Raw genomic sequence first — 21,148 nt, forward strand, 5'->3', positions numbered from 1 at the left:
GTGGGGCAGCTCAGGCCTCCCCCATGCTATCCAGCTGCTCAGCCCCTACCACCACTCCTGGGCACCCAAGGACACTATGGTGCCTTGTGACCTGGACCTTCTGGTTGAGGGCTGAGCTTGCAGCGTGTGGCCACCCCCTCCTTGCCAGCGGATTAGCTTCCTTCCCTGCCTAGCAGCTCCCCCTTGAGCCCCCACTGGCTCAGCACCAACCCTCGTTGCCCCTTGGCCCTTCCTTGCACTGCCCCCACTCTCTGGGGCATCCACCTACCACCTGCCTTTGACCTCCTCCTCCACATAGTAGTCCTTAGCTAGGGCTGAGGGCCTGAGAGACTCCCCACACCCACCCAACCCCTGGGGAATAAACCTCAGAAACAGTTCTGAACCCTGTCACCACCAGACTCCCAGGATCCATTTGGGGTTGTGGGGTTGTGGTTGCAGTTCCCAGGACCCAGCACAGTGCCTGGGATTGGTAGAAGTTCTGTGCATTTAATGAACTGCTACATGGACCGACACCTGAATGCCTGGCCTGGGCCCTGTTCCCACTCCTGTGTGGCAGAGCTGTCAACCTCCCTCCCAGCCTCCAAGGTTACTCCCCCAATGCACCTTGCACCTGACTGCCCCCCCCCCAACCTCATGGGAAACAAAGCTCCTCACAGGGCCCAGCTTCCCCTTTCTCCTCCTCAGTGAGCCTTCCTTGACATTCAGGTGTCCCCCCTTTCTCCTCCTCAGTGAGCCTTCCTTGACATTCAGGTGTCCAAGGGCCCCTCCTCTGGGCTCTAAGCAACTTGCCCTTGCAGCTAAGGAGCAGGCCCCACTCAGCAGAGGGCGGCCTCCATGCCCTGAGTATTTCAGGCATGAGGTATGGGCTTCTTGTGGCACTGATGTCAGGCCACCTGGGTACCTTGGGGTCTCTGAGCCCCTTGACAGCAGCTGGGTGAGGGCACCCCTACCTGGTGGAGCCTGAGGGTATGGTGATTGATACTCAGAGGGCATTCAGAGCGCTGAGGGCCTGCCGGGGCCCCGAGGTCAGAGTGGGACCTGTCCATGCTAGGGTAGCCACTGAGAGAGCTGACAGCAGGCGCTACCCCAAGGTCCTTGAGTGCCCATGATGGCCACCACGCCCCACACCATGCTCCCTGGACAGTTCCTCACCACCATGGCTCCCCCTCTGACTGCAGCCTCTCCGGCCGTGCTGGCCCATACTCTCAAGCCCACCCACTTCCAAGGAGCCAGCAGTGGCAGCAACAAGTAGAGGAAAAGCCCGGCACACTCACCGTCTGGTTGTCCTCGTAGAGCTTCAGGTCATAGCCACTAAGCTCCACACAGAAGATGATGGCTGTGACGCCCTCGAAACAGTGGATCCATTTTTTGCGCTCCGACCTCTGCCCGCCCACATCTACCATCTTGAAGGTGAGCTCCTTGAAGGTGAACTTGTTCTCCACGATGCCCGTGGTCATGTCCCGGGAGCGCAGAATGTCCTCAACGGTGGGGATGTAGTCGGGCGCGGCGATGCGCTCCAGGTCGTTCAGGTAGTAGGCGGCGTTGTCTTCCAGGTGGTACTCGCTGGAACGGCCAAAGCAGGCCTGCGCCCCAGGGTCGGCCCACAGCCGCCGCATGACGCCCAGCAGCTCCGGGGTGATCTCGCCCTTGCTCTCGGCGGGGCCCGTGAGCGCGAAGAGCTGGACGGCGTCGTAGGCACGATCCGGGTTGTGGAAGTCGATCTTGAGGGCGGCCAGGGCACGGATGATGCGCGTCAGCGAGTCGATGGCGTTGTAGATGATGAGGGGCTTGTACTCCTTGCAGGCTTCCAGATTGAAGCCCCCGCTGTGGATGATCTTCATCTGCTTCACGATGGTGCTCTTGCCGGAGTTGCTGGTGCCCAGCAGGAGCAGCTTGATCTCACGGCGCTGCCGCTGGCTCTCTGAGCGCAGATGGCGGTCAATTCTCCGGGACCGCCGTGCTGCCTCTTTCTCCTCTGAGCTTTGCCGACATCCCATGGTCCGGCAGCGGCGGGCCCAGATGCAGAGCACGGGACGGGGTGCCTCTCCCTGTCGCCACCAAGCAGGGAACGCTGAGATGCGAGCCAGGTGTGCCCGGCAGACAGAGCCCTGCTGCCCTCGAGGTGCTCAGCGTGGGTGGGGGGGCAAGGCCATGCCACACTGCAGCCCCTGCCCCAGCACCTCTTCTCCAGCTGGCATGGTGATCGCCTGGGGGAAGGAGGTGGCCGGGCCCTCCCTCTAGGGCCACTCCACCTGCCCAGGCCACCGTGGGACCCGACGGGCCACAGTCATTCCCTGTCCTCCTGGTGGTGGGAAGCTGTACTCTAGCGTCTGCCTAGGTTGCTGCCGTCGGGCTGCTGGTTGCTGCGGCGGGGCTGCTAAGCGTGGCTGCAAGGCCAGCCACCAGTGCCGCGGGCGCTCCCTGCGGCCCCCCTGCCTTGGGCATCCGCCCTTCACCTGCCAACACAGAGAAGAGGGTGAGCCTCCTCCCACCACAGGCTGGGTGGTAAAGGGAGACCTCGGACCTCATTGGGAAGCAGCCCAGAGAAGTGAATCAAACCCCCTCCCTTCTTCGGACCTCTGCTGAGTTGCGCCCAAACCCACAGCGAAACAAATGTGCCTGAGAGCCATGCCCCGCACCCCTCCTGTGAGCCAGTGTGCCCGGAGCCTAGTGCTTGAGGAGAGCGTGCCCAGAGCCATACGAGGACTTTAACCTTAGTGTTTTCGGAGTGAGGGAGTGAGCCTGGGGCCCTGCCGCCCCTCCCTGCCCACTGGACCCGGCCAACCTCACCCTCTCAGAGCCTCAGTCTCTGGGTCTGGTGGTGGTTAGGATTCAATACAACGATCCAACTGTGATGTCCTCCCCCCACCTCCCTCACTCTCTCCTGTAGCTGCAGGGGCTGTACCCACATGTGCCACAGCATCAATGGGGCTTGGCTCCTCCTTGGTTTATGGTGGGGTCCCATGCCAGGGTAACTGGGTAATCCCCCTTAGCACCTCTCGTGGGAGCTGGGTCATTCCTGCTCTCTCTCAAGGCAGGACATTCACAAGGAGAAGGCTGGCCAGTGCTGGTGTAAGCAGATAGGCAAGGAGCAGAGCAAGGCAGAGGCCCCGAGCTGGGAGCCCACAGGGTAGACAGAAGCCTGGCTCCTGGTGGGTGAGGTAGCAGTGCGGGAGGGGAGGGGAGGCATGGGCAGGGTGGGCTGAGTTGGGGTAGCAGGGGCTATGGGGTGCAGGGCAGCACCCAGGTGTGGGAGGCAAGCCAGCACAGAGTATATCTGAGGGCACTGGGAATCACTGAGTCCAAGGCAAGGCAAGAGGGCAGTCCACAGGTTCCGAGGTCCCAGGCTGTGTCTTTCATGTCCGTGCTCCCACACTGATGGTCAATAAGGAACAGCTGTGCTCACACCCTGGGCAGGGTGTCAGCACCTCAGCACCCAGCTCTCAGCTACAAGCTCTTCCCAGGCCTCTCCCAATGACCTATGAGCCGCTGGGCCAAGGCCCTCCCCACCAGGGCAGACCCAGAGCTCAGGCTCTGCCCCCACCTGGCAGCCTGCCCCACACAACTCTTGCCTCCTTCCTGCAGCCTCTGCCCCGGCCTGGCTGTCTCTGGCAGCCTCCTCATTCTGCTATAGGCAGCCTTCATCCCTCCCCTCTAAAGCCCCCACCCACCTCGTGGCAGGCCCGGATGGGAAGGACCCAAGGCCAACAGACACTGAGAGCCAGGGCCCTCATCTCGTTTCCTCAACCGTCCATGCTCCCAGCTGGCCTCTGTGCCTGTCAGGCCCAGCAGTTCTGCTCTGAAGCAGGCCCTGAGGCCTGTTCTTTCCCTGGACCCACCTGCCTCCATGGCCAGGGGGCCAGCAAGCACCTCTCATGCTACCTTTCCCCCTCAGGCGAACCTTCATGTGCATGCAGAGCACTGGATGATGAGTCTCATCCCAGCTGTGTGGCCTGTGCACTTGACTCCACATTACAGAACCTATCCCTCACCAGTCTCGAGCATCTCTTAGGGGTAGAGCATTCAGTGCAGGTCCTGGAACCCAGCCAGGGGTAGCCAGTACCCCAGTGTCCTCATCACCTGTGATTGTCCCTTAGAACCAAGCATGGCCTATGTGCTCAGCCCTCGTCCCCTGGGGCCTGGGAGCCGTGCAGTATCCTGCACACCACAGGCACACAGTGAGCACAGGTGGGAGAGAGGCTTAGGCATGAAGAAGCTGAGGAACTCTGCCCTTCATCCACAGTCCCACTGGGCTGTGAGTGGGGGACATGACCGCCATGTACCTGCCATGTGAGCAGAGGTCAGGGAAGGAATTCAAGCAGCAGTGAGTTCTAGGTTGTGGGATCACAAGGGTCTTTTTATTTTTTCTTCCTCTTCTTTGCATTTTACCCTATTTCGTATCTTCTTGAATGAACTTTTATTCTAAGAGAGGTTTGTTTGTTTGTTTTTTTAGATTTTATTTATTTATTTGTCAGGGATAGAGGGAGAGAGAGCGAGTGAGCACAGGCAGATAGAGAGGCAGGCAGAGGCAGAGGGAGAAGCAGGCTCCCTGCAGAGCAAGGAGCCCGATGTGGGACTCGATCCCAGGACACTGGCATCATGACCTGAGCTGAAGGCAGCCGCCTAACCAACTAAGCCACCCAGGCGTCCTTTAAAGAGAGGTTTGTAAACAAGTATCAGGGCATTAACAAGGCCCTGTCTCTCATGCCACCCAGGCTTGCCTCTCTCCATCCTGGACTATGAGAGTGTGGAACAGGGACCTGGTGGCTGCTCCCTGGGTCCTGCTGATGAGCCGGCAGGCCCTCAGGTGTAGAAAGGAGTCCAAAATCCCGCAGCTGCCCAGGGCGCCTGGGGACCCCCATGCCAGTGCCCTCCCTCCTGAAGGCAAGGCCAGCCATGCTGGTGGTGCCCCATATTGTCACTATTGTTTTCCTTAATTTGTGTTTGAGTATCTGAGGTCTACTCAGGCCCCAAGTGGCCAGTTTTCCCTGGGCTGGTCAGTGATAGGGACAAAGGTCACACCTGAAGTGGCACGTTCCTACCACTGTTCGCAAGACAAGCAGCAACCAGGCACCTAGACAAGCAGCAACCAGGCACCAAGTCTACATGCCTCGAGGCACCCTGAAGTGACCTAACTCTTAGGAAATAGTTTAGCCCAAAGAGGTGACACGGCCTGGGGTTGTGCCGGAAGTCCCCTGCCTCCAAACGGACCAAAATACTGGCCACATCCTCCCAGTGCCATGCATGATGGCCCTGTGGCCAAATTCTTTTTAAACCCAAATCCCTCCCCTTGCAGCTTGGGCCTGAGGAGCCTGCCAAGCTGAGCACAGGACTGTCCTCCGGAGGGCTGTCTCGGCCAGCTGGGGCTGCTGCTCCTCAGTGGCCCCTTGCCTTGCTCCTGTACTGGAACCCAACCTTATCTTCACAGGTCAGCTCACGAGTGCCTGCCACCCCACCAGCAGGGCACCCTGTCCCCACCTGTAGCCTGTGCCTCTCTCCTCTGTGCCCTCCCTTTCTCTGGTTTCTCCTGCCAGGCTGGGGTTTCCTTAGAACAATGGTGATGCCCTTACCGAACACCAAATACAAAAATTAACTTAAAATGGATCAAATACTTAAATGTAAGACCAAAACTATAGCAATCTGAGGAGAAAGCATAGGTCAAGAGCTGCATTGTATTGCATTTAACGATGGTCTCTTGGATATGACACCAAAGGTCATAGACATGAAAAGGAAAAAAGAGACAAACCGGACTGCGTAAAAATTACAAAATTTTGTGCAAAAAAGGCAAAAGGCACTATCAACAGTAAAAAGGCAAATACTTGCAAATAAAATAAATTTAAAAAATAAACAAAATTAAATAAAAAATAAAGGGTTAATATCTATAATATACAGAGAAGTAAACCTCAGCAGCAGAACAAATGACCTGACTGGAAATTGGGTGAAGGACTTGAATGCACATTTCTCTGAAGAAGATAAACACATGGCCAGTAAGTGCATGAAAAGATGCTAGGTAACACTGACTGTCGGGGCAGTGAAGATCAAAACCACAGTAAGACACCACCACGCACCCAGAAGGATGAGTACTATATTTTTAAAACAACAACAACAACAACAACAACAAGAAAAGGATGAACAAAAATTGGCTCCCTTACATACTGTTGGTAGAAATACAAAGTGGTACAGCTGCTACGGAAAATAGGAGGGTGGTTCTTCCTCAAAAAAACCCCTAAAAATAGAATTACCAGCAATTCCACTTCGGGTATACCCCAAGAGAATGGAAATCAGGGTCTTGGAGAGATTTTTGTACACCTGTGTTCACAGCAGCACTAACTACGACAGCTAAGAGGTGACAGCAACCCCAGCGCCAGCTGACAGATGAGTGGACACGTAAAGCACACACACAAAGGAATATTATTCAGCCTTAAAAAGGAAGGACACCTGCTACAACAGGGATGACCCTTGAGGATTTCACACTCGGTGAAAGAAGCCAGTCACGAAAGGACCAATACTATGTCATTCCATATCTAGGGGGTCCTTAGAGTTGTCAAATTCATAGAGACAGATGGTTTCACAGCATTATTAATGTATTTAAAACCATGGAACTGCAAACTTAAAAATGGCTAAAATGGTAAGTTTTATGTCTATTTTAACTCCAAAAAAAAAAAAAAAAGTCTTCTGGGTAAGCTACCCCCAAAATAAAAAGAGTGAGGAGGCCATGTGGTACAAGAGAAAGAGGCAGGCCCCCTGCCTGGTCTTGGCTTTCCCCAACCAGTGGAGGGCCGCTTGGGGACCACATCATCCATTCTGTGGACTGGAATGCCTGACTAATGGCCCCCAGCTGGTACCAAGATTCGCCCACCTGGTCTTCAGTCCAAAGCCCCCCTGTCCAAGGAGGTGTGACTTGCGTTTTGGGGAGGTACGCGCTCCACAACCCCAAGGCCGAGAGCGGGGCTTCTGAGAATCAGGAGAGCAGTTTGGGGGCAGTGGGTGGGCAGCCTGGGGCTGGCCATGTGGTCCTTGACCAGTGTAGCCACAAGGCAATGTGGGAGTAAAGGGGAAGGAAACACAGTCAGGAGGCGATTGTGTGCATCAGCCCAAGTCCAAGAACTTCTGCCATCTGCATAGGGCAGCCACCAACACTCACATCTGAGGTGGGTCCCTCTTTTAGAGGCACCCTCTTCATTCAGGTCACCAGAACCAAACAAGCAGAAGGCCCACTCAGAATTCTTCCTACAGCTCTGCAGGGCTCAGCTATGTCCCAGGGCATATCAGTCTCTGTGCCTTGGAACTGGTGGCAGGAACTGGGCTGTGCACAGATACAGGGAGGGGAGGCCTGTGAACAAGTGTCTATGCCAAGGTCCAAAAGGGACCTCAGTTTATTCCCATTCTGAGGCCTGGCTTCTTTGCCTTTATGTGAGCTTCCTGCCAGTCCTCTCTCAGTCTGATCCAGGGCTTTAGGGGGCCTCCTCAAACTCCCTAGTCAGCCCAGGGAAAAAGGACCAAGGGCTGGATGACCACATTGTTTCCTGGTTTGATAACTGCTCATGGGTCCCCAGTGCCTGATACCCACAGTCCCCTTACCACAGGGTCTGGCTGGAAATTACTGAGGCTTCTGGGTCTGGCTTCTGGGTCTGACTGGAAATTACTGAGGAATGGGTGAGTGAAAGACTGTACCAGGCAGAGGAAGGTCATGTGCAAAGGCCCTGTGGGCAAGGGGAGAGAGAGACCATGGTGTGAATGGGGAGCTGAAGGAAGGTCAGAGTGGCTGGACAGAAAGGAGAAAGTCACAGGTGAGAGGAGGAGGCAAGGTTGGTCAGGGGCACCCACTGTGTGGGTGCATGGTTATGACCATGTGGTTGAGTGTGTGTGTGTGTGTGTTTATGTGTGTCTGGGGTCGCACACAGGCAGATGTGTCTGTTTGCAGGACCGTGTATGTGCGTGTGCACTGGTCCAGGCATGCGCCTGTGTGCAGGTCCACGGACATGTGTGGTAATGTGTAAGTGCGTGCACGTGCCTGTGTGCAGCTACCTGTGGCATGCAGGGAACAGAGGACATACCACATACAGAGGGCCACAGCGTGAAACCAGTGAGGTGCATGAGAGGGGCCAAGGGGAGGAGCTGGCGTTCCTTACCATTTAGCAGAGTTGGGCCTTTGAGCCTGGCACCTGGGCTGGGGCGGGGGGTACTGCCGAACGAAGCAAAGACCCATGCCTGAGTTTACACAGGTGGAGGGAGGTGAGAATTAGATCAAAGGCAGCAAATGATCTGTGATGGAGAAGGGAGCCAAGCTGCACATAAGTAGGGTCGGGGGTGCTGTGGTAAAGGTTGCTGGTCCATGAAGTGGGCAGGGCCTGCTCCCTGACAGGTAATAGAGCAGATGGTGAGGGGAGTGGAACTGCCGTTCCAAAGGTGAAAATGTGCTAGGCCAGTCTAAGGGACAGGAAGGAAGGTGGATAGATGGTGTCATATGTGAGGGGCTGGCAGTAGAAGGTCACTGTCTGAGCTCCAGCTTTTTCTCTGAGAGAGCTGGATGCCAGCCAGGGTTTGAATGAGGAGTGCCCTATATGTGAATCAAACAGGATGGACTCCTGCGTGCAGCTATCCAGGTGACAGGGCAGCGGCATGGGCTAGGGGTGGGGGACACACAGGCTGTATGGTAGATGGTGTCTGGCGACAGAGTGGTGGTAGGGTTCAGGGCACCCTGGGGTCTGGCTAGCAGTCTGGGAGTGGGGCCATTCTGGGAGAGGGGACGCTGGGAAGAAGCGGCAGGCGTACCATGGTGGGCTCTGCTCCGTTAGGGCCCCTCCCAGGTCTCCCTAACTCACCTACTCACTTGCCTATTACGTAAAGGCTGGCAGGGTGCAAACCCCAAACCCAGAGTCTATTGAGGGGCCCCTCAACAGAAAGCTGCCCACAGCCTCAAGGCCAGACACTTGGGCACACACACCACGTATTCTCTTTAAGACCTTCCCTGCCCTGCGCCCAGGCCCCCGATCCTGGTTCCTGCTCTCTGCCTGACAGGCTCAGCCCGTCCTCATGTCTCACTGCCCCCTTCCCCCAGACATGACCCTCTCCAGTCTCCACTCCCATCACAGATGCTAAGTAACAGCCCTGAGCCAGGGGCTGGGAGTAAGATATTGCCTCCTCTCTGGGGCCTTTCCACACTCTGGCGCTCTGTACCCCGGATGCCCACCACATCAGGAGCCGGCTCTCCCCAGGTGCGCCCCACATGGCCTGGCACAGAGTCATGGCCACTACTGTCCTCGGTCATAGCTGAGTTAAGGACCTGGGCAGAGCAGGGCAGAGCCAGGCTGTGTGACACCAGCCCCCCCGCTCGGGCCCTCCCCCGAGAGGAAAAGAGCCCAGAGTCAAGGTCACCAAGGTGTTGCTGCCCAAGCCAGGCTAAGCCAGAGGGTCGCCAGGGAGAGCAGACGGCTTATCAGCTTACAGGACTGGAGAAGGCCTGGCCTGGCAGGCGGGGCCGGCTCATCACCAGGCACCCACTTCCTTGGAGGGAGGTGGAAACAAGAAGCCAAGCCCCTCACTCTGTGGACTCCTCCCTACCCAAGGAAAGCCCACTCCACGCTGAGTCCTGGACCATCAGAAAGGGGTGAGCCAGGGAGGGGAGTTTGGCCCCACTGAGGAGGCAGGCCCGCAGCTAGACTGAACGGAGAGAGAGGCACAGTTGTGTCTGGTGTCCAAGCAGAGGCCACTCAGATGGCCAGCTGTGGGGCAGGAATGGGGGACACGGGTAGAACCCCAGAGGCAGAGGGCAGCCCAGGTTTCAGGGCCAGCAGGCAGGGTTAGACCACACATACCCAGGGCATGCACAGGCCCCAAGGCTTCCCTCACACACGCCCCCAGCCTGATGCTCCCTGGAGTGCTCAGCCCCCCTCAGTGTGAGGATCGTCAGTCTGAGGTCCTGGCCTTTCCACTGACCCAGAGCTGCCTGCCCATCGCCCCCTGGGGAAGCCAAGCATCAGCCTGCCTGGGCAGGGCTATGACTCAGCACTGCTGTCCCCTGGCCCCACCCACCACCCCAGCTTGCTCAGATACCTTCCGCTTTGGCAGCAGCAGCTCTCCCACCTGCCAGCTCCACCTTGGCACCCAGCAGCTGCTCTGTGGTGACCTGGAGCGGGAGGAGGGTGTCGGCCCATCCTCGGTATCTGTGACCTCAGGCTTTGCCGCATGTCAAGGCCCCTGGGCAGAGCAGGGAGGACCCTGCTCCAAGTCCCGGTAGGCCCATGGCTCGGCGTCTGCAGGCACTGGCAGGAGGACAGGCGCATTGGGGCCCACACACCTCTGCCGCTGAGCTTGGCTGGCCTCGGCTGGCAGGTCAGAAGGGGTTCCCATGGCCTCCTGGGGCCAAATTCACCCAGGCCATTCCTATTTTCTTCTTCTAGAGAGTGGGTCCCCCTCCCTGCCCTCCGGAACTGCTGTCCCTGCGTCAGCTCCCACCGTGGCTCTATTTTGGAAACATCAGGTCCGGAAAAGCCTCTGCCTGCACGGTCACTGATTATCAGTTTTCCTCCCCTCTTAGTAAGGAAATGGTTCCCACTGCCCTTTCATGCCTGGCGTCCTGGAATCTGGTGTTCTACTTTTCAGTTGACATTTGTCCTCCCTCTTTCCTGCCTGAGTGTCGTGCACTGGGTTCCTTCTCAGAGCCCAACCTGGACCTGTGGGGCTCTTCTTGGCAGCTCCTCTGTGGTCTCGGATAAGCCAATGACCTTTCCGTGCCCAGTTCTTCTGCTGGGTCGGACTTCCCTTCCCTTCCAACTCCTCGCCTCTTCCTAGTCTGAACGGGGCGAGGCCCGAGCTAGGGCATCTGCCTCTCCAGCACCACTGTACCCACCCGCTAGCCCTCCACAGTATCAGTGGCCCCTTCTGTATGCCATACAGAGGTAGGAAGGAGGGTCTGAGGATCGGGGGATCTGAGCCTGCAGGGCTCAGCTTTCCTACCCTGGGGACCTCTGTTCCCCCCAGCACAGCCTGCTCACCCGCTCTCACTTAGCGTTGCTCTTTACGTTAACCTGCACTTTTTACTGAAATGGCTGTACTTTAAGAACGACTTCATATTCCTACTTAAGTGGAAAGCTGGAGTCACCACAGGCAGAAGTAACCTAAACTATGAGCTGGTGTCGCCGCGGCTTGCAGGGACGCTGCCTGTGGAAGGGCCTGCAGAGTTCTCGCTGTTTGTTAAACGACCAGGATTAGTGCACTGGAGGGTGCGAGAGTCACACTGGCACCAAACAGGGATTTTCTCCTTGAAGGAAAGGGATCGAGAGCAAAATGAAAAAGGATTACCCTCCTCACGGGGAGGCCGGGTGCTGCTCCCAGCTGTGGCCTCAGGCCACCTCATATGATGTGAGCATCAGGGAACCTGAGCCCAGAGGTCCTCTACCCCGGGGGCAGAGGCAGTGGGGCTGGAGGGTCAGTACTGCATCCCTTGTCCTAACTCAGAGGCTGTCTGTCATCTCAGAAAAGGGTGCCATCCCCACCTGTTGCTCTCTCTTCTGCTTGGTTCCATTTGCCTGTTCATCAGGGCACCCCTTGCTGCTTCTCCTGTCACTAAATGACCTAGCAAGAGGTGCACTGGGCATCTGCATCCAGGCCCTCTACCCTCAGATCCAGACGAGCAGTCAATCCGTTAACCACTGGGCCCCAAACAAGCACCACTGTGCCCTCTGAGAATCAAGTCTGGTGTGCAGAGGCTCTGCTCTGGACTTGGGGACATGGGTTGGGGAGGGGTGTAATAAGCTGAGTCTGTCCTGAGGAGTGCGTGTTCTGGCTGGGGAGACTGTGAGCATGTAAGTCTGCAAGGCTACTTCTGATAAAGGGACAGCACTATGGAGGCTAGGGGTGCGGAGTCATGTGGCAGGAAGGTCCAGGGAGGTGACACTGGATAAGACAGGATCATAAGAAGCTGCTGTTCTGTGAAGGTGGGCCAGAGCAGGAGGCATGCAGGATGGGGATACCTAAGGGTACACTGCCCCAGGTGGTTGGTTAGGCCGCAGAAGACCCTGCCGAGCCTGGGCCCAGCTCAGAGCAGGCCCACCCAAGCCTCATCCTTCCCATGGTTTCCTAGGGAGTGGCTCAGTGATGGCTGCTGTGGCAGGGATTCCCGCCCCCAGGGGCCAGAAGGCAGAAACCATCCTAACTGAGACCCTCTTTCTCCTATGGAAGTGCCTTTGGTGGGGGTATAGGGGTGCATCAACCCACCCCAGACCTGTGGGCAGTCTGCTGCCACCCCCTGTGTGGGATGCTGGACATGTGGGTTCTCCTGAAAGGCTGGCAAAGCAAGGCCAGCAAGTGAGGCTGAATGCACCACATCTCCCTCACACATTAGAGCTCGTGGGCCTGACCGACAGCACGTATGGCAGAATCTGGGTCGGCCCATTCCAAATGCCTGGATGGTTTTTGACACAACAACACATATTCTGGATGAAAAAGTCATATCTTCCTGAGGAGATAAAAGCCCCTGCTTGCCTTGATGCCAGTAATACTGGATGGGGACAGGGATATAACACCCTCCTAGGAGCTACCCTTTAGGGAAAACCTGGCTCCACACCCCATCTCTTTCTTCCTGTGACCCCTGCCAGAAGCCTGGTCCCCGCCTCCCTGGTTGTGTCTCCTGTTTCCCATGCCACAGTGCTCCGCCCCACCCCACCCCACTGAAAACATCTCCCTCTGAGGCCAGGCAAGAGCCTCTCTCCCTGGGAGGGCTCCCTGACCACTGCAGTGACAGGGGTCCCCCTTAGAGCCTGAAAGGCTCAGTGGTGACTTGCCACCTGGCCTTGTGTGATCTTGAGTGAAGTGTTGTGTGCCATTGGCTCAATGCTGGACTGGACTTCACCCAGGACTGGCCCTTCCTTGGCCTCTGGGCTGCTGGCAGGCCTGCACGCACCTACCTTGAGCATACCCACCAAGCCCTTGGGTGGGTCTGGCCTCCTGCTCGAGGCCCACCTTACTCTCCCTCTCCCTCACCAGCTCTGTAAAGATGTGCAGAACAGATGGATGGGTAGATGGACGAAGACCAAAAATTACTGGTTCACAGCTCCAAAGCTTCCCAGAACTCCCTTCTGAGTGCGTTACCTCACATGACCTTGACTGGGGGCCTGCATGGAGGGTCTACTGCTGTCCCAAACTGGCCCTCTAGGACCCCAGCAGGGGACTTGGACCCCTCTGCCTGTGCCCACCCTTCCCAAGCTGTAGGCAAGATCCTCCAGAACCCTTCTGCCTTCCCCTCCTACCACCCCTGGCAATTTGCCCTGCCCCTTCCTGCCCTAGCCAGCTTGCGCCCCGCCCCCACAAGCCTATCCTGATCATTTCTCTTCTTGCTGAAAATAAGACAGAAGCCCGGGCAGGGTGTAGGGGGAGACAGTGCATCTCTGCACCCTGGCCCTCCTGCCTGGTGTACCAGCATCTCCTGGTCTCCCTCAGGCTGAGGAACACCCAATTGCCTGCAAGTTACTCCTGGCCCTCTTCCCTGGGGTGGTCCTGAGGAAGGGGCTTCCAGGTTGGCCTGTCCAGGAGGGAGTTCTCCAGTGTGGTCAAGCAGCCCCTTCCCCAGCCCTTGTCTGTCACAGACAACCTTTCTAAGTAGAGGGACCTACCCCTCCCTGTTCTCTTGTCAACAACACCACCAACCCTATAGATAATTATATATACCATAATTATGGGTATATTTTTAAGATCCGTTAAGGACCAAAAGTTGTCACCAAAGTTGGGACTGCTGGCTGGTTGGCATATTGAAACACGATGTAAAGCAGGGAGTCATAAGAAATGATTCTGAACTTTAAGCATTTTAACTTAAAACAGAAAATCATAAACTCCTCCCCCAATTTGGGGGGCAGGCCATCTTTTCTCAGAGCATAGGCTCACTTGCTGGAGTTGCTTGTCACTGTTCCTTCTCAAACCACAGCACGCTACGGGTGACATCCAGTAGACTTTCTCCATGTGGCGTGTGGTGGCAAAGTAACCGGAACCTGAATCCTGGGTTATCATGGTTCTCTGTCCCCGTCTTACTGCTGTCTTGCCTACACCAAACCCAATCATAGCTTTTACCGAGGCTTTCCAGAGCATCCACTGAGTTTCCACAAAAGTTCCCCTTACGTTCATATTTCATCAGCTTGTACAGTATTCAAGGGCGCAGTCACAATGCCAAGTATGGATGGCACCCACAGGTTTAGGCCAGACACCACTGACTCTAAGCGGTGGGTGCCAAAGTGCAGGGCACATTCTCCAGTGAGCACAGAACACCCCTATTCATCCAGTGAGTATTGGTGATGTGGGTAAGAGGGTTTCTGAGCACCATGCTTTCTATACAGTTTGTAAATGATCCATCATTTCATTTATCACAACAGCGTTTTTGAAAAACGGGAGCATGTGCACACGCGAGACACTTTTGGAGCTGGGGAAACGTGGCTCCACACCGATGGGTTCTCTGGTGCCTCCCCACAGCCACCAGGGCCCTGGCTAGTGGGTTAGCTTATCCATGTCCCCCCAGCTGGCCCAACTGGCCTGGCACTGGCACCCTACAGGTGGGCTTCCCTTAAAAGTAGCCCCCCATTTCTTGGCCCCTTCCTAGCTTCCTGCTTATTTCAGAGCCAGAGGCAGGTGGACAGGAGAAGGACCGAGGTTGAGTGCGCCGTGTCCCCAGTTGCAGAGAGGCCCTGACAAATGGCTCTACCCCAATGAGGCAGGCTCTTGGCCTCAGGGTACCGCTGAAGATGAGGAGGGAGGCCCTTCCCTGCGGCATCATACTGTCCCGTGGCTCCGGATGCTCACAGCGTGAAGGCTGACCAGATGAGATGTGATAGCGTGGCCTGAGGAACACTGACTCAGGAGGAAATCAGGCCAGAGATTTCTCTGGGCCAGGAGCAAATAAATAAATAAAAACGGAAAGGTTCAACATACAAGGGGGAAGGAGGCCCAGATGGGCAGGGAAGACACGTAGCCCTGAAAGTTGAGTGGAAGGGGTTGCTGCCTGGGGTGGAGCCTGGCTCCCTGTTTCTGTAGCGAAGGTAACTGGTGACTTTTGGTCAGACCCAGAAGCACCTGGGTGGAGACTCTGATTTAACCTCACTGAGTCTCTTGCCCTGCAAGTTCCGGCCTCTGAGTGTGGTGGCCCAAGATCCCATCCTCCACCCTGGCTACCCCCCAGGCCAGACCCTCTTTGCTGAGGACTCTATGGGCCAGGCAAGTGCATAGCTCCTTCCCTGAGCCCCTCCTGCCACCCTGCAGCTCCTTTCTTGGCTTTCCCACCTGGAAGGTGAGCACTATCTCCCATCTGTTCCCTTTTTCACCTTGCCCTACTGCACCGTCTGCTTCCCCAGCCTCCTGAACGCATGCGAGCCTGCAGGCTGTGGGTCTGGGGCCCCTGCCCTCTTACCTTTGCCCAGCCACCCCTAGGAGTCTGCAAGCCAGCAGCAGCCTCTGACCTGTTGATGGGGTGCTCAAGAAGCAGAGCCTGAAATGGGGATTCTTGGGCCCATGACTGGTTGAGGGAGCAAGCTCAGGAGAGGGAGAGGCAGAATGGGGCCAGGGAGGGAACCAGGCGGAGGTGTGGTTTCAGATGCCTTTTTAGTGCAGCCTGATCCCTGGGCACTCTGGAGCCTGAATGAAATCAAGGCTGTCCCACCTCGAGGGATAGGGCAGAGCCTCCCAGGGCCCAAGACAGTTCTCCAGCAAGGGGTGCAGCCATGAGCAGGTAGGTAACACTGATGTGGTGGGGGACAGTGCGCCTGCAGGGAAGGGGATCTGAGGGCACCTGTGGCGTCTACCGCTTGCCTTCCCTCTGCCCACTCCGCTCCCTTTCTGACAGAATCCAGAGCCTCGTGTCAGGGCTGGCCTCAGGAGAGCCCTGTGTCTGCAAATAGCCACCTACCTCCCAGCCCCCAGCCTCTCACTGGAGACTGCTACAGTGACCTCTCAGACACCCCTTCTCTCTCCTGGCCCCGGCACTCTGCGCCCCCCAGCAGCCAGGGGGATCCTTGTCGTGTTACAAGGCAGAGAATCTCTCTCTCCTATGCTCAAAACCTTCCCATGGCTGGCCACCTCAATTCTGAGCCAGAGTCTGGGGCCCCAGGGTGTGTGCTCCCCCCACTCCACCCTGCAGCACTAGCCCACCAGCTGTCTCTCAAGTGTCATCCACACCTCAATTCAGGGCCTCTTCCCTCCCCCTAGAACACTCTTTGTCTAGAGAGCCAATCCACCCTTTCCCCAAATGGCGCAGAGGTGCCCTCCTGCCCATCCTATTTATGACTGCCCAAATGTCTCACAACACTGTATTTTCTAACATCGTGGCTGCATAACTCCCTTATCATATTTACTGCCCCCCCCCCACATTTACAGAACACCAGCTTCACAGGGCAGGGGCTGTTGGTCTGTCACTGATGTGTCCCACACGCCCACAGGTACCTGACAGGGAGCAGGTGCTGAAAAATCCACCTCAGCCCTTTGTACTGAGTGAGGGAAGGGCCAACTCATCACTGGGAGGGGACAGCAGGGACTTCTGGGAAGTTTTCCAGAAAGGCCCTTGGCCCTCCCCCAGATGGACACCACAGATGTGTGGCCCCCTCCCATCTAGCCTTGGCCAACTCTGATACTGCTCTGCCTCTGAGCCACTGGCTCAGGATGTCCCTTCATCTGCTAAACCTATCAGGACTGGGCTCCCATTGCTGCCATTGAAAGCTTGCCCCCATCCCGACTCTACCCCAACCTCAAGACCCTGAGGTTCCCTCACAAGCCCTGGTCCCCAGTCTTGGCCTCCTCATCCAGCCCCAGCCTTGCTGTGCCAGTGACAAGCCAGAGCCTGGGGCTGCCGCTCACCCTCTGCCCCAGGCCTCAGCAGCTACAGTGGCCATTCCCTCCACACTCCCCCTACCAACACTGGTCCTCCATTCTTCACCTGCCACAGGAGAGCCCCAGAACAGCCAGCGAGACAGGACTACCACACACAAGGATGCAGGCCACAGAGGAGCTGAGCCCAGTTGAGGAGCTGGAGGGGCTGGGGCAGGGATGATGGGTGTGGCATGGCTGTGGGGCTTCCTGGAGGGGGCGGGTGGTGTTGGGGCACAGACAGCCCCGTCAGTGCTTCCACGCCCTCCTCCCTGCCATGGTGTGGGGCAGGGCTGGGGATGTGCATGCATACGTGCGTGGTGTTATCATAGAGGAAATCGATGCCTGGCACTGGCCCAGTGTTTAAGGGAAATGAATAGATTTTGGCCGAGGACAAAGAGAGTTTGATTAATCAAAAATTGGATAATGGAAGCAACACTCTAATTATTTTTCTTCCCAGCATTTTATCGAGAAATATGTTTGCACAGCATATCAGAGGTAACGGAGTGGGTGAGGGAGGGTGACCACGCTGGAGGAAGATCAGCTTGGAGACAGGGCCACTGCACCTCACATGTGCTGATGGGGCAGGCTGGTGGTCTGGATGGCTGGGGTCCTGGTGGTTACTTCACGGGGCCACAGGAAGCAAGAGGGGACATGAGGTACAGGCCAGAGGCTGCACACAGCTGGGACAGCCTGGTTGCAGAAGATAGGGTGGGTAGGGGTGCCTGCTGCCATGGAGGCCAGGGGGTGTAGAGGTAGGGTGTTACTAGCTCAGGTCATCAGGACTTGTTGGAGCCAGGGTGAAGGCTGTAGGTGTCAAGTCCTCTAACCCTTGGTCAAGGAGGGTCTTCAGAAGTCCCTCTGGGCAACTGGAGCAACTTCCCATGTTCGCCCTGGTGAAGCTGCGTGAGCCGCCCCATGGTTACGGTTTGACAGAACCACCTGACCCCCCGGGATGGTCCCCTGCCCCTCCCTTGTCACTCCCTCCTTCTGCCTGCACTGTCCTCACTGCTACAACACCATTTTTGTGGTCACCTGGGGTCCTAATTCCAGGCAGCCTACTGCCTGTCCTACTGCCAGGATCTTGACTTGCTCTCTTAGGACAGCTTCCCATGGACATGCCACATGTCACGACCATTTGAAATGCCCATGTCTGACCAAGGCCTCATCCAGGCACACTCCAACACTGCAGGGCCAGGTGTCAGCCAGAGGCCTCTGATTTCCAGTGGCAGGGACCTGTGTCTGTGATGGCAGTTTGAGAAGCTGGACAGCCACCTGTCTTGGCTTGGGAGTGAACCACAGTCGGGCCTCACTGGCGCCCAGCCAGTGGGGTCCTTCTGTAGGTGGTTTGTGTTTGTCCGTCAAACCTAAAGCCGGAACACACACTGGGGACCCAAAAGAATAAGTGGGGAGTGGAGGACTAAGCTAGAGCAGTGGTTCTCCAGTGTGAGGGCTCCAGCCATCTGGGGGTGCCCAGCCTCTGCATGAATGTGGCACAAAAGCTCCTGTTTGCCCTGTCTCTTCACCAGTATTTACTTCCCCCTCCAACAGTGATTTGCTGAGACCCTACTGTGGCAAGGCCAGGCTCTGGGGGCTCGATTGACAGTGGCAAACAGCAGACAAAGGTCTTGACCTCCTGGAGCTTACATTCAGATTCAGGAGAGATGGTAAACACAAATAAGACAGGTAGTAGGTGACGTCATGATGAATGCTAAGGGGGCAAATAGACGCAATCACCCACCGGGGAAAGCCACCCTATCTTCTCCCCATGTCTCCATCTCAACTGTGAGGACAAAACTGAGGTAGAATTCAGCCCCCTCTTGGAGAAACTGGTAGTGGAAGTGAGCCGAAGGCACCTGCCCGCTGTACTCCACAGCAGATCCCGTTGCTGTCCCAGTGAATGCTTATGTCTGGGCTCTGGGGGAAATGTGCACAACTGAGCCCACTGTCCTCTGCTCCAACACCACAGCCTTGACCTCCATGACTCAGAGTGGCATGGGGCCTTGCTGAGGGTGTTAGGGCTCAGGTCCCAGAAGCTGGTCTGCAGCATTCTGCATCCCAGGGGTTGGGAAGGCTGTCAGTGGAGGCAGGGTCTCTTTCGGAAAGGTTTGCTCAAACCACTGTCCGTTCTGCCGGGAGAGCCACGGTCAGCCTAGACGAGCCCTCAGGGATGAGCGTGTTTCTGGTTAGAGGCTGCTGGAAGGAATGTGGGGCTTGACACTGTGAGGCCTCTCCCTGCACCGTGGTTTTTAACAGTCTCGCTTCTTAGCACTTTTTGATGGATTCTCCAGGGATGTCTCTAAAAGAGAGTTATACCTTAATTTAGAAGCAAATAACTTAAAACTCTGTGATGTAGCAGGTTCCTTTGGAAAAGAGATGAACTCAAGGAAGCCACTGTTGTGTGAAGCCACCCGCCATGCTCACCTGGGTCCTTCCAATGGACTGCCCAGCCCTCAGCCCTCAAGTTGCGCCCCCTGCCCAAGGCCACAGGGGGTCAAGGGACAGAGAGGGCGGAAGCAACACTCACAGGAGGCCAGGGTGAGGTTCGCAGGCTGGCTCCGACTGACCCTAGTGGCCCCAAGTGCTAAACACAGCCCACATGCCCCCATGGCACTGCCCTCCCAGTGCCAATGCTCTGTTGTCTTGAAAGATTTAAAACTTAACAAGGGCCCCACAAATTATGTAGCTGGACCTACCCACCATGTTGCTTAGTCCGCACGCACCCCACACATACCTCAATGTTTGCCTCTAGAGACCCGCCCCCTTGGGAACATCCTCTTCCGCACTGCCCCCACCCCCCTCGGCAGCAACCTGTCCCCCATCATGTTGCCACCATGATAGTGCTTCTACCTTACTTGCTCATCCATCTTTCTAAATCTCTACTTTCTGGAAGCTCCTTCTCAGCGCATCTTCTCAGTGGTGAGGGCCTCGAGGCCTGACTCAGTCCCTCTAGACCAACTTACCCTTAATCTCCAAGTACTCTTGGCCAGTTCCACACACCTGGTGCCAAGGACTCCAGGTTTCTACCTCCAGCCTCGCTCTCTCCCCTTTGACCACCACATAACAGCCATGTCTACCAGGGTCTAAGCCAACTGCCAACTTCCCGCGTCTTCCTTCTCTGCCAATGCCACTGCCATCCCTCCAGAGCTGTCCTTGCCTCTTCTCCATCAGCAAGTCCTCCTTAAAATAAATCCTCAACCAACACTCTTCATGACCCCTACTGTTTCCACTGCCCTGTGTCAGCAGCCTCCTCCCCCCAATTGCTGTAACGGCCCCTCATGGCCCTCTGGTCTTGCCCCCATGCCCATCAGCCACACAGGTCTTTTAACAGTGGAAGTAGTTTGAATCTCTTCTCTGCTCCAAACCACCCCAGGGCTTCCTGCCTCACCAGGGCCTGCAGAGTCCTACCTGAGCCACTCCATAAACCACCCCACCCTATGGGGCTCTGGCTACCTGGCTTTCTGGTGGGGCCCCCAGCAGCTCCAGTGCCTTGGCACCTGCCCTCTCCCTCCAGATGCTCCCCCCCATCAGTCACAGCTCACCTGCTGCTCTCCATGGTACTGTGCCAACGGCCCCTCCACACAGCGGCCCCCTGACCCTCCCTCCCTGTACTCTCTTCTTTAGTTCTCTTCATGACACCTACCTTACCTGGCAGTCAGTCATACAGGTGTTGTGCAAGCCTCCCTGAGTTTCCATGAGGGCAGACACTGTGTCTGTCCTGCTCCTTACCTTACCCCGTGCCTGGCACAGCACCTAGCACCCGGCAGGTTCTGGTAAATATTACCCAAAGGAATGAATGTATGCACGAACCATTTCCGTCACCTCGGGCTCTGGACAGAGGGCTGACATCTCCTGTGTGTTCCAGGAGTGGTCAGACAGTCCCTGTGGTTAGTTCCTGTGAGTTTACTCCTGTGAAGCATCTCCCTTGCCAGTGTGGACCTGTGTAAAGGGGCGAAATCCACAGGGAGGACCTACATAGGGACTGGTACAGGGACCAGGCAGGGAACTCTCGGATCTGTTGATGAATGAAGACAAAGGAACTTAGTCAGGATAGGGGTGACAGGGCCAGGGCCTGACCCATGTCTTTGGAGGCCTTGACTGGAGGCTCTCCCCTCCCCCCAGGGGAGTTTGGGCCTTCCCATGTCATTCCCCTGTCTGCCTAAGCTGTATCAGGCCACCACTGTGGGGCTTGTCCTCAGCATCTGCCCTGATGCCTCTATCCATTTCCTTTTGCCCTCTTTCCTGCCAACCACAGTGCCTGCTGGCCTGCGCCTGGAGGCTCAGTTACCCCAGGTTTCCTTCCTGGGGT

At 56.6% G+C, this 21,148-nt stretch overlaps 2 protein-coding genes across 5 annotated transcripts in view; one reads left to right on the forward strand and one right to left on the reverse strand.

Moving 5' to 3' along the window:
- RSPH14 (radial spoke head 14 homolog) overlaps positions 1-21,148 on the forward strand; it is a 79,263-nt gene that overhangs the window by 44,836 nt on the left and 13,279 nt on the right. The window lies entirely within an intron of this gene.
- Positions 1-21,148, reverse strand: part of GNAZ (G protein subunit alpha z) — a 50,774-nt gene that overhangs the window by 26,773 nt on the left and 2,853 nt on the right. For both annotated transcript variants that reach the window (XM_082697932.1, XM_082697933.1), the window contains exon 2: positions 1,275-2,456. In XM_082697932.1, coding sequence (XP_082554058.1) covers positions 1,275-1,997 — 723 coding nt within the window. In that variant the 5' untranslated portion in view covers positions 1,998-2,456. The remainder of the gene's footprint in view (positions 1-1,274; positions 2,457-21,148) is intronic.

This window comes from Mustela nivalis (assembly GCF_964662115.1).
Source record: "Mustela nivalis genome assembly, chromosome: 14".
NCBI classification, from domain to species: Eukaryota; Metazoa; Chordata; class Mammalia; order Carnivora; family Mustelidae; genus Mustela; species Mustela nivalis.